Source organism: Amblyraja radiata, chromosome 17, assembly GCF_010909765.2.
Source record: "Amblyraja radiata isolate CabotCenter1 chromosome 17, sAmbRad1.1.pri, whole genome shotgun sequence".
NCBI classification, from domain to species: Eukaryota; Metazoa; Chordata; class Chondrichthyes; order Rajiformes; family Rajidae; genus Amblyraja; species Amblyraja radiata.
This window is the reverse complement of record NC_045972.1, coordinates 28,899,816-28,912,729: the sequence shown is the minus strand read 5'-3', so window position 1 is coordinate 28,912,729 and position 12,914 is coordinate 28,899,816. Positions and strand designations below refer to the sequence as shown.

Sequence of the window (12,914 nt, the reverse complement as noted above, 5' to 3'; positions counted from 1 at the left end):
ATGGGTGGCGTTTCGGGTCGAGTCTGAAGAAGAGACTCGACCCAAAATGTCACTCATTCCTTCTCTCCAGAAATGCTACCTGTCCCACTGAGTTACTCCAGCATTTTATGGCTATCTTCACCTAGAAGAAGGTTCACAAAAAAGCTGGAGAAACTCAGCGGGTGCAGCAGCATCTATGGAGCGAAGGAAAAAGGCAACGTTTCGGGCCGAAACCCTTCTTCAGACCTTCACCTAGAAGAATATCGTTTTTTATTTTCCCCTCTTCGCCTGTGTCGTCTACCAAAAGACCAGTCCTCCGTCATCTTTGCTACGCCTCCCCTTATATACCTTCAGCTTAATACGTTTAGAGAGTGTCCTGTTGGCGAGTCATCGCAAGCATCACATCCTTCGCGCCAATCAGGAGGTTGGTTTATATTCAACTGACATTTCCTGCTAAGATAGGTCACTTGGGCACAAATCCATTTTCCTCTGCAACTCACTTCCTTCAGTGGTTTAACTGCAGCAAGTTGGGCGCGCAACACGAGAGCACGTCGTATCACGAACAAGACCTGACCTTTAGGAAACTGCTATCTCCAACGAAACAACGTAACAGTTTCTGGATAGACCTGATTCTGTTCTACAATGTTAATCTATTTGTACCTTTGCGCGCTGTGGATTTTTTATGAAGGTATTCTTCCTAATACTTCAGCGTCGGTTTGGCCTGTTGATCATCCATGTAACTACATACGATTAAACTATTTATTGTGTCTACATTATATTTCATCGCAACATTTGTTTCTGTTTGACAGTGGCTCCAGCGACAATATCCCAGATCCCTAAAGCTAGCACGGTGATGGTGGGAACAGATATCACATTCGAATGCGTTACCAGCGAGGTGCCGAACAAAGCAAGTCTGATTGTAAATTGGTGGAAACTTGGTGATGAAGGACTATTACAACCAAGTTCCCATGGCAGAAAACAGGTTATCCCGTTGGAAAACGATAGGAGTTTGCTCAAAATCCTTGATGTCCGTGTCGCCGACTCTGGGATATACTACTGTAGTGTAGTTCAGCAAACAAATGAGATTGTGAAAGGAACCGGATCCAGGCTTGAGGTGCACGGTGAGAGGACTGCAGTGCGGTTCATAAGTCAAACGAGCAGAATTAGTTCATTCCGCCCATCGACTCTACTCCGTTTCGGGGTTCCTGTTGAGCAAGGGCTACTCCGTAAAATGTCAATGGGCCAGGTCAACCTATCTTTAAATAATGTCAACAGTTCATCTCTATGTACTTCTTACAACATTTGAATAAGGAAAATGTTGCTATTTCTACCACTATGTTTGTAACGTCTGTCTGCCGTTGGTTGCTTAGATCATTCAGTTAGTGAACGGTAGACGATAAGACGCCTTTATTTATATATATATTTTTGGTATATATATAATTGTACGATTCATGTAGCACAAGAGGAATCTGAAGGCCAGCGCGCGGTGTTCGGTAGCAAAATGCCTTGTGATAATCTGGCACATAAAGTATCCCAGAAATCTATGGGAATATTGCTTGTATACCTCAAGGTAACTTACTGAGATTTGTTTAATGTTACATCGAATAACTAGAGTGCGTAGAGTAAGGCTAACTACCAGCGAACAGAAAAGCGGAATGAGTTGCTGGTGAAGTGCTATTCTCTGTGTAGACTTAATCAGGCTAATAACCCGGTCGAATTGGTTTGGTTTGAACAATGTAACATTAAAATCATCCAAATTATAGGCGAATTGTAGCTTGTTGGTTAAAAAAAATTCTTGATTACAAATAACCGGGGAGCCCGTCAGTATTCACCTGTCCATTCTAGTTGGAAGGACTAGATTCTAAACTGGACTGAAATGGTAATTCAGATAATCATTTTTATTCTTTCTCGCGTCCCACAGCTTCTCCAGAACCTGTCAGCCTTTCCACCAAAGCGCCGGAAACAAACTCGTCCAATCTCGTCCTCGTGTGCAAGACAGGAGAGTTTTACCCGGATTCTCTCACCTTCACTTGGTATAAAAACGACACCAACATTGAGACTGGTATCAGCACTAGTAAAATCCTGAACTCAAACGGAACTTATGCAGCGTCCAGCAGCTTGCAAACATCGCAGCCGTCCGGCAGTGGCGCTTTGTACACCTGTCTGGTAACCCACCGCACACTTCAGAGTCCAGCTATGGCTATTTACGTTGATGCCAGTTTTAATCCGGGTAAGATGCTGGCGATGTTTCATGTGCTGACAATAGAGGACGCAATAAACAGCTTCACATTATTTTCATTCCTATTGCTATGAGCATGTGAATTTTGTAGAATATCCACCAAAGATAGTCGTTCTGCGCCTGTTTCCAAAAAGAAGATACATGCCAATAAAAGCAATGACAAATGTGAATTACGTAAAAATGTCACCATAGAAACATAGAAAATAGGTGCAGGAGGAGGCCATTCGGCCCTTCGAGCCAGCACCGCCATTCATTGTGATCATGACTGATCGTCCCCTATCAAAAACCCGTGTCTGCCTTCTCCCCATATCCCTTCACTCCACTAGCCACATTGAATGGCGGTGCTGGCTCGAAGGGCCGAATGGCCTACTCCTGCACCTATTGTCTATTGTTACTCCAGCATTTTTTCGATTTTCCAGCATCTGCAGTTCCTTCTTAAAAACCCTGTGCCATACATGATTACCTCGCATCTGCCCGCGCACAATCCCTCTTGTTCCCTGCATATCGGGACGACAGATGGCGCAATGGGCTAAGTGTTCGGCTGGCAACCGGAAGGTAGCCGGTTCGAATCCCGCATGGAGTGCATACTGTCGTTGTGTCCTTGGGCAAGACACTTCACCCACCTTTGCCTGTGTGTGAATGTGTGTGAGTGATTGGTGGTGGTCGGAGGGGGCCGTAGGCGCAGATTGGCAGCCACGCTTCCGTCAGTCTGCCCCAGGGCAGCTGTGGCTACAGAAGTAGCTTACCACCACCGAGTGTGACTGAGGAGTGAATGAATAATGCGATGTAAAGCGCCTTGAGTATTAGAAAGGCGCTATATAAATCCCATCCATTATTATTATTATTATTATCTAACTCTTAAATCCATCCAGTAATTTGGCCTCCACTGCCCCCTGTGGAAGGGAATTCCATAAATTCACAACTCTCTGGGTGAAAATGTTTTTTCTCACCTCAGTCTTAAATGACCTCCCCTTTATTCTAACACTGTGGCCCCTGGTTCTGGACTCGCCCAACATTGGGAACATTTTTCCTGCGTCTAGCTTGTCCAGTCCTTTTATAATTTTATATGTTTCTATAAAATTGATTATATGTTTCTATAAAATCATCAATTCTATAATGCCGCACAGTGTGTTGCTGGTAGTGCTTCCGCCTCCCAGTTACAATCTGAAGACCCGAAGCGTCACCCATTCCTTCTCTCCAGAGATGTTGCCTGCCCCGCTGAGTTACTCCAGCATTTTCGTGCCTACCTGCCTGCTATAGTAGCCCGGGTTGAGTCAGTCTGCATGACCAAATTAACCCACTTAGTGCAATTTGCGTTTTCCCTATAATTGCACGGGTTTGTTCCTAGAACTCCCGTGTCCCAAAGATGTCGCCCGTTGGACGATTAATTTCTCTGCACATGTCTCCTGGTCTATAGGTTTGTATTGTAACCGGAAACAGGGGGGAGTTAACGACAACATGGAGAGAGTAAACTGGGTTTGGTGGGAATGGGTGCATGGTGATGGATCCGGACAAGATGAGCCGCAGGGTCTATTTCTGAACTAGTTCACTCTATTAACTAGTTGGCCTGAAAAAGAGAGAGGCAAATACATATAAATCAATTTCTTCCCTCAATGAACTGTCTTCCGTGTTAAAACACTGCGGATTTGGATCAGATCTTAAATCCGTTGTTACTTAGTGCGAGATATGGTCAGAAATTGGTTTATATATTTTGTAAATCAAAAACGTCATTACCTTTGACTCAAATAAATTATAAAGATAATTGCTTGTTCGCATGCTGAGCTCGAGTTGTATAGTGGTTCCAGCAAAATAAATATGAATAAAGTGAAACAATATTCATAAATGTAATATTTTAAATGGCGAAATAACAGTCTGCGTCCGTGACTTTGTTGTGCAGACGCGGAAAGTGCACATCACACTGCAAAAAATAGGCTTATAAAATTTGCTGCATAAGGTGCGTACAACATCATTGATAATTATTCCAATTATGATTAATGCTGATGATTATTTTCGTAGCCAAAGAAAAAACACAGCTGTTCCTCGTGGTTTTTGGATGTACATTGAGCGTATTCGTTTGCCTTACCGTCATAGTTCTCAGTCGGAGAAAATGCCAATTCCGTAAACAGGAAGGTAAGGAAGATTCAGTGTAATTTCCTTCGGGTTCGTTTAAAGAATAGAGTGAAACAGCGGGCGGCACGGTGGCACAGCTTTAGAGTTGCTGCTGTACAGTGCCAGAGACCCGGGTGCGATCTTGACTATGGGTTGTGTGTGTACGGAGTTTGTACATTCTCCTCGTGACGTGCGTGCATTTACTCCGGGAGCTCCGGTTTCCCCCACACTCCAAAGACGTACAGGTTTGTAGGCTAATCGCCTTAGTATAATTGTAAATTGTCCCTGGAGTGTGTAGGATAGTGTTAGTTTGCGGGTATCTGTTTCTGCACTGTATTACTAATGTAAACTAAACTAAGTTGGGAAAAACGAAGGCCAACGTTACGTCTGTCATAATTACTCAATTAACCGATTAGTGGATACCCACGTATAGAGTGTTTAATATTGTTTTGTTGATTACAATTGTTAAACTAAGTCAGGTTAAATTCAAATCTTACAGATGTCATGTTTCTTTTATTTTAAATCCCCGACTCCCAAGGGGTTACGGCAGTAGATATTTCGCAGTATATGTTCACAATCGTATTATGGTGATAATGTGGTTTGAGAACGCTCTTCAAATACCTTCCCTCCGTGGATTTTAAGTCACAACTGCTTCCGAGGACAGTTCGCTGCAACTGTTGTACTCTTCCTACTGAACTCTTGCACATTGGATTGGAAGATTGCATTGGATACATATAAATGACCTGGATATAAATGCAGATGGGTTGTTGAGTAGGTTTATTGACGACGCCAACTTTGAAGGAAATGCTGACAGTGAGGAAAGCAGTCAGATGATATAGCGGGATATGGACCAGTTGCAAAAATGGGCGAAGAAATGACAGATGGGGATTAACCAGTGCAAAAAATAAAATGTACTTCGGGGGTTGAATGTAAGGGGAAAGTATACAGTTTATGGCAAGACACTTAACATTGATGTGCAGAGGTATCTTAGAGTCCAGCTTCATTGCTCACTGAACGCAGCAACACAGGTAGATAGGGTGGTAAAGAAGGCGGATAGTATGCTTACCTTCAGTATTAGCGGCGCTTAATACAAGTCAATACGTCATTATGCAGCTACATTGGACTTTGGTCATGCCGTATTTTAGTATCGCATGTAGATGGGAAATGTTCTTAGTTACGAGTTCAAATATGGGCCCGAGTTTCGATTTCTACTACATTTGCATGTCTTCTTCTAAACTTCAGTTAGCACTCAACTGCTTAACAAGCTACATTATTTCTGGGGGGTGGGCGTTTAATGGGGATGTGCGGGCAAGGTTTTTACGCAGAGAGTAGTGGGGGCCTGGAACACATTGGCAAATGTCCTGGCAACATCTTCGTAAATATCTCTGCACCCTTTCCAACTGCAATAATCATTTTAAAACTAATTAAATACCATATGAAGGAAATGCATGCCCATTCGAAAAGATGGACTGCTTCAAAAATCTATACAATTCTTTAGAAAGTCATCAGGTGCTTACGAACAAGACCTGATTCTGCGATTCTGTTCGCCCAATGCTTGTCACAGTTATTCCAAATCTAATGTAAACAAGCTAACGCCCAATTGTTGCAACATTACCCTGATCACATTTTTACGCCTTTGATTCAACATTCTACCAACATTCATCGATATAATCTTTCGTAGCGATTTTAGTATCCATTTGAGCGATTGAAATATGTGAAACAAACACGGAGCCAAATGCGGTTTTCTCCTGAACGGCGAATGGAATATTCCTTCTTCCTAGTGTTTTGCGAACCATTTGGGCGACTGTACACGGTTGTGAGCTAACTACAAAATCCGTTGATTTTATAGATCATTAAGGAGGAGATTGAACATACGCCAGTACACCATCGTAAATGGCGCAAAAGATAAGAACGAAAGGGGTGTGAATAACCTCTAGATATCCACTTGAAACAATGAACAATGAACGATGAATTTCAAATGATGTAGCAGGACAAATAAATAATTGGATGAGCTGGAGACTACATTAACCTGAACCACACGAACTGCCATCTGTTAATAAAAATGTCAATGTGGCAATTCTGACAACTTCAAATTAAAGCGGATCATTATTTCTTGCTCATTGCACACGCGCGTGTGTGTGTGGCTCTGTGTGTGTGTGCTCGCTTGTGTGTGCGTGTGTATTAGAGGTCAAAGGTCAAAGGTCAAAGGTTATTTATTAGTCACATACACCTAGGTGTAGTGAAATGCTTCTTGCCAGTGCAGCACATAAAGAAAGAATACAGACATAACATTAATAAGAGGTTTAAACATAAAGAACATCCCCCCACAATGGCTCCCACCATGAGGGAAGGCACAAAGTCCAGTCCCCAACCCCAGTTCACCCATAGTCGGGCCCATTGAGGCCTCCACAGTTGCCTCTACGGAGGCCCGATGTTCCTGGCCGTTCTCGCCGGGTGATGTTGCTCCGGCGTCGGGAGAATCCTCGCAGCGGCTTGGGAACCCTGGAACGACCGCTTCCGTACTGGAGGCCGCGGCTTCCGAAGCCAACAAGGCCGCGCCGGTTGGAGCTCCACAACTGGCGATCTCATCTAGAGATCCCAGGCTCCCGGTGTACAGTTCGGCGCCGCCGCCCGCAGCTGGCCGCTCCTCAAACCCGCAGCTCCGCGATGTTTTACTCGGCGCCCTTCAGCTCACCGGAGCTCCAGCGCGGCGACCCAGGCAAGGCATCGCCCGCTCCGCGATAGCGCTCCAGCGCTGTGCCGCTGCCGAAGCCGTGGTTCTGGGCAGTGCCCGACAGGAAACGCCGCTCCAGGCCCGCTGGTAGGCCGCGAGGACGGGTCGAAGCTGCAGCCCGGGGGAAAGCTGCCTCTCCGACCAGGTAGGGACCCTGAAAGGTAGTTTCCCCCTTCCCCCCCCCCCCCCCCACCCCCCACATAAAGTGTGTGTACGTGTGTGTGTGTGTTTGTGTGCGTGTATGTGTGTGTTTGTGCGTGTGCGTGCGTGTGTATGTGCGTGCGTGTGTATGCGTGCGCGTGTGTATACGTGCGTGTGTAAACGTATGTGTGTATGTGCGCGTGCGTGTTTGTGTGTATGTGTTTGTGTGTATGTGTTTGTGTGTGTGCGAGCGTGTGTGTATTGCGCGTGTGTTTATGTGTGTGTGCGTGTGTGTGTGTGTGTGCGTGTGCGTGTGCGTGTGCGTGTGCGTGTGCGTGTGTGTGTGTGCGTATCTGTGAGCGCACGTCTGTTTAGGTGGTTTGGGTTTTTCATGAGCATGGGTTTGTAAGGTTTATGCCCGTTTTTCTCTCTGGGTGTGAGCGTGCTGAGCCTGCGCTTTTGCGCGTATTTGTTCAGTACTGCAAGTCTGGTCTGAAAGCTTGCAGCTAAATGTTATTTGACAAATCATTAATTAATTAATATAATCTAGTTTAAAGGTCATCAACTTAATTAATGTTGTGGAATTATAAAACATTTCGGGACATGACGGTATACACTAACTATTTTAAATACCAATTATTTGTTTAGATTCCGAACACATGAAAGGCAACGGACAAGATGGAATACAGTGATAAATTAACAAGCAATGTTGAAGCTTTGCCTAAACCATGATATTTCTGGAGTCTTCTTGTAAACATGACGCAGAGCCGTTGAAAATCATGAATAAAACGTTTAGCAGAATATTTCTGTAACTAAGAAGGCGGGAAAGTCATGTGTAGCTGAATTATCATGAGAATAAGAGTTCCGATATTGATTTGTTTTACCTGTTAAGAGTACGCCACTGTGCAAATATGCCGAATCTGACTGCTGTTGGGACTTGCACAAGAAAGGAGTGCACTAACATTTTTACCGGTAAATATTTTAGAAAGTGTGTTGCTGGCAGATGTTGAAGTAAGAAATATTAGCTGGAGCAGAAATATGGGAATATTCGGTCCATCTGTGAAGGAATATAGTTCGAAATAAAGATTTGTTGGGCAGATGAAACTTGACTAAGAGAATAATTTTGTCGTGAAACACTGATGTAAAACATTAAATGCCATGTTTCCGAGATGAGGAAAACGACCGAGATGAGGAAAACATTTTTCACACAGGGAGTGGTGAATCTCTGGAATTATCAGCCACAGAAGGTAGTTGAGGCCAGTTCATTGGCTATATTTAAGAAGGAGTTAGATGTGGCCCTTGTGGCTAAAGGGATCAGGGGGTATGGAGAGAAGGCAGGTACAGGATACTGAGTTGGATGATCAGCCATGATCATTTTGAATGGCGGTGCAGGCTCGAAGGGCCGAATGGCCTACTCCTGCACCTATTTTCTATGTTTCTATGTTTCTATGTTTCTCCCCGAAATGTTGTTTGTACTGGACGTCTCTCAGATTTCAGTTACTCCCTGGAACACAGACGGCATCCTAAGACACTGACAACTCCCTGGCGCACATCATCTCCTTCCATCTGAAACTCATTCATTTTAACTCTGCTAAAGAGAATGCATAAATCTTCTTGTCCGGTCATTTTACATTTAGGTTTGGGTTTATTATTGTCACAGGTACAATGAAAAACATGGCCTTGCATGCTATCCAAGCCTATCAGTTATATCATACATAGATACAATCAGTTCAAACTCAAGTACAATAGATACACCAAAGGGGAAATAGACATAGTGTTCTCATTTCTAACCATTGCAGCGCATAAACTCCTTAGACAAAGACCAATGTCCACAATGGGGTGTGTGGCGGTAGTGGTGTTGTTGTGCACCACGTAGTGGTGAATCGAATGTAGCTTATGGAAGGAGCGTTCAGATGCCTGAGTCTCACATTTCTCCTGAGTCAGGTGGTTTCCGCTTTGAAACTTCTGTGCCTTCTGCTGATAGTACCTTCTGTCAATGGTATCGTCTGCAAACGTGAAGACGTAATTTGAGCCGAATTTAGCTATACAATCGTGTGTAAAGGAAGTATAGTAGGGGACTGAGAATGCAATTTTTCGAGCCACCAATGTCGTTTGTTATTGTGGAGGAGATGCTGTCACTCATTTCTGTCTGTGGGTCAGTACATTGAGGATCCAATGATAGAGGCGGAAGCTGATTCCTCGCTCCATCCGATGCCTCCAATTTAAAAAAAAATCTCCTACCCGTGTATGCATGTTCCACAGGCCTGCTTAGTTTCTATTCGGTGCCACCTCCTCTAGTATCTTTGCTTGTATCCCTCTCCCCTCGCCCGCCCACCTTCGACTCTAGGGGGTGCCACCCGCAGCCGACCTCGAGAGACCTGTTTTGATGCTGTAATTCTGAACTACATCGCCTCTGCGGTGACATGTGAGGAGCAGTAGCTATTTATGGTAATGATTCCAGGGATGAGGGACTTTAGTTCTGTGGATAGATTGTAGAAGCTGAAAGAAGTTTCCCATAGAACTGAAAAGATACCTTGGGGATTTGATCGTAAAATATTAAATCACGAGCACATTAGAGTGAAAGTGGAGTGAGGGAAACAGTTTCTAGAAAATGATAACTATGGGACATAGAATGAAGGTGATGGGCAGAACCAAAACAAAACAAATCAAAAATGGTTGTTAGACAAAAATGCTGGAGAAACTCAGCGGGTGGAGGCAGGTTCCATGGACTACCCGCTGTTTTCCTGGTGTCACCCTGAAGATTAAATTAACATCAACGTTAGACATACATAACTTCTTAAATCTTACCTTCTTGTTTACGGAATTTCCAATGAACGAAATGGCTGGAGTTGGGAAAAAACCATTGAACTTGCTTGAAACTGCATGGCTCGAAAGAACTGGAGCGAGTACTTTGAACATGGCGCCAAAACATGGCGCCTCTTGCAAACGGCCTCAGTATATTTCTGTACAATTGCTAATCGGGGATCCGGGGCATTGCAATGCTCCAGTGGACTCTTTTTAAGGTAAACGATTTTTCTCTGTTGGCACTTCGCTCATGTGTCAGTAAAAACACCATTGAATCATTCACCCTTGAACCATTTGGCCCAACCAGACCACGCCGACCTTCGGCCAACCACTTTCTAAATACCTACGCAAGGGGAACTCTACAGAGACCAACTAATATACAAATCGGCACGTATTTGGGATGTGGGAGGGGAAAAAACTGGAGCACATGGAGAAAGCGCGCAATCTCTGCACAGGGCATACCAGGTCAGGATTGAACCCTGGCCTTTGGCGATGTGAGGCCAGGTTTTACCAGTACATAGGTAGTCCATATGTACTGAAACGGAACAATGAAATTCTTACGTGCGGCAGCATAAAAGGTTTGTAAGCACAGTACTGAATGGATAATATAATAAACAAATAGAAGGATTGAACTGGGTCTCTGGCATTGTGGAGCAGCCGCTCTACAACTGCACGGGGAGTTCAGACGAGGAAATCAAGAAATCAAACAATTCACAGAAAAATTGGATATTCCGCCCTCCTTGTCAGGAGTACCAACCTTTCTGACAAACAATTGGAGAAATATTGGCAGTTACTTGTGGAAGTACGGTTCCGTGCATCGATTTGTACTTTAATCTCAAGTTTACTTTTACATTTCCGTTAGCACTCAGCTGCTTAAAAAATAATTATTTCTAGGGGAAATTTTAGTGGAGACGTGCGGGGCACGTTTTTACACAGAGTGGCGGGGGCCTGGAATGCACCTGCCAGGGGTGGTGGTGGAGGAAGGTGCCATCATGGCATTTAAGATGCTTCTGGATAGGCAATAGAGCGATATTGATTATGTCTAGGCAGCTGGTCAGTTTAAATTGACATAATATTAGGCACAAACATAGTGGGCCGAGAGGGGCATTTCGTGTGCTGTGCTGTTCTATGTCCAATGTGTTTTCTTGACCAAAAAATTGTTGAGAATGTTTTAATTGTGATGGGCAGTTTTGTTAGCTTGTGTAGGAAGTTGCTGATTGCTTGATGGATTTTTGTTAGCTTGATGGCATCACACCAGCTGAATATCATAGATTCCTGTCAATTCACGCTGAAAGGCATCGAAAATTAGATGTTCTCGCTTCACAAGACCACCTGATCCTTATGAGAGCTTACTTGGGCTAGAAATCTAATCATAAAACTTATCAACTTTATTCGATGTCATTTCTGTTTTTTTAAAGAAGATCTTGTGACGGGATGTGAAAGGAATAATAATGCTGTTTCTTTTACATGCTGTAAAACAACATGGACTTCAGAGGAAATGTATTTAACATGGCGGCGAGCACACATAATACGTGGCATATCATCGCCACCTACTGGTCATATAGTGTTCGATAGTTGACCGCACAGTAATCATTAACCTTTAGTTATACGAGTCAATTAGTTAATCCCGGCTCAAATCTCCCCGCAACCCACAACCCCGTCAACTTCTGCAGTCTATCGGCAGAACTAAAATCCACCATCCTTGGAATCATTTCAGTAAATCTCTTCCGCACTTTACACCTTCCCTATTTAACACCTATTTAGATTCTCGGTCCCGTAGTATTTCTGGGAGATTGTTTGTGTCGTACTAACCAAGGTATTTGTTTAACTGGTCTGCCATTTCCTTGTTTCCCATTATAAATTCACCTGTATCTGAATGTAAGGGACCTACATTTGTCTTCACTAATCTTTTCCTCTTCACATATATAAAGCTGTTCCCCGCAAGCTGTCTTTCATGCTCTATCTTTCCCCTCTTAATTAACCCCTTTCTCTTCCTCTGTTGAATTCTAAATTTATCCCAGTCCTCTGGTTTGCTGCTTCCTCTGGCTCTGTTTCTGATGGAACTGTGACACTCCATCTAAATGCAGAATTCCCCCATATTATTGTCACTGTTGCCCAAGGGGCTTTCCATAGCAATATTGCTAACTAATCCCTCCTTATTACACAATACCCAGTCTATGATGGCGTGCCCTCTAGTTGGTTCCTATATATATATATATATATATTGGCTTAGAAAACAATCCCATATACACTCCAGGAAATACTCTTCAGTATTGTTACCAATATGGTTAGCCCAATCTATATGGAGATTAAAGTCACCCAAGATAACTACTGTACCTTTGCCACACACATCTCTAATTTCCTGTTTGATACTATCCCCAACCTCACTACTGCTGTTTGGTGGTCTGTACACAACTCCAACAAGTGTTTTCTGCCCTTGGTTATTTTGCAGTTCTGCCGATACAGATTCTACAGCATCCAAGGTGGCTCTCCTTACTATTGCATTAATCTCCTCTTTAACCAGCAATGCAACCCCCCCCCCCCCCCCCCCTTCTCTCTCTTCCTTTCTGTCTATCCTTCCTGAATATTGAATACACCTGCATATTGAGCTCCCAGACACCACAGGGGGAAGCATTAACCAGATAATTAGGTTAATACCAGATAACTAACTCAATAGTCTGCCCCAGTGATAGAGACAGAGAGATCATGATAGGGGAGAGAGGTGTCAGGGATAGCCCAAGTGAATTTAAGGGCAAGGTGGAAATTAGTGGCAAAGTTAATGAAATCATGATTTCTGCACGGGTGCAAGAAGCAACCCTGATCAATGTAGTCTTCAATGTAGTAGAGAGTTTGGGGATGGTGTCAACGTCCGTTTGGAACAAAGACTGATGTAATCGACAAAAAGGC

General features: G+C 43.8%; 1 gene segment (V, D, J or C); it reads left to right on the top strand.

Annotated features, from left to right (window-relative positions):
• The first annotated feature begins 589 nt into the window (after positions 1-589).
• On the top strand, positions 590-6,405 carry LOC116982648. The segment is given in 5 exon segments: positions 590-667; positions 789-1,100; positions 1,901-2,209; positions 4,235-4,348; positions 6,177-6,405. Coding segments are annotated over 5 exon segments (789 nt in total).
• The last annotated feature ends 6,509 nt before the right edge of the window (positions 6,406-12,914 follow it).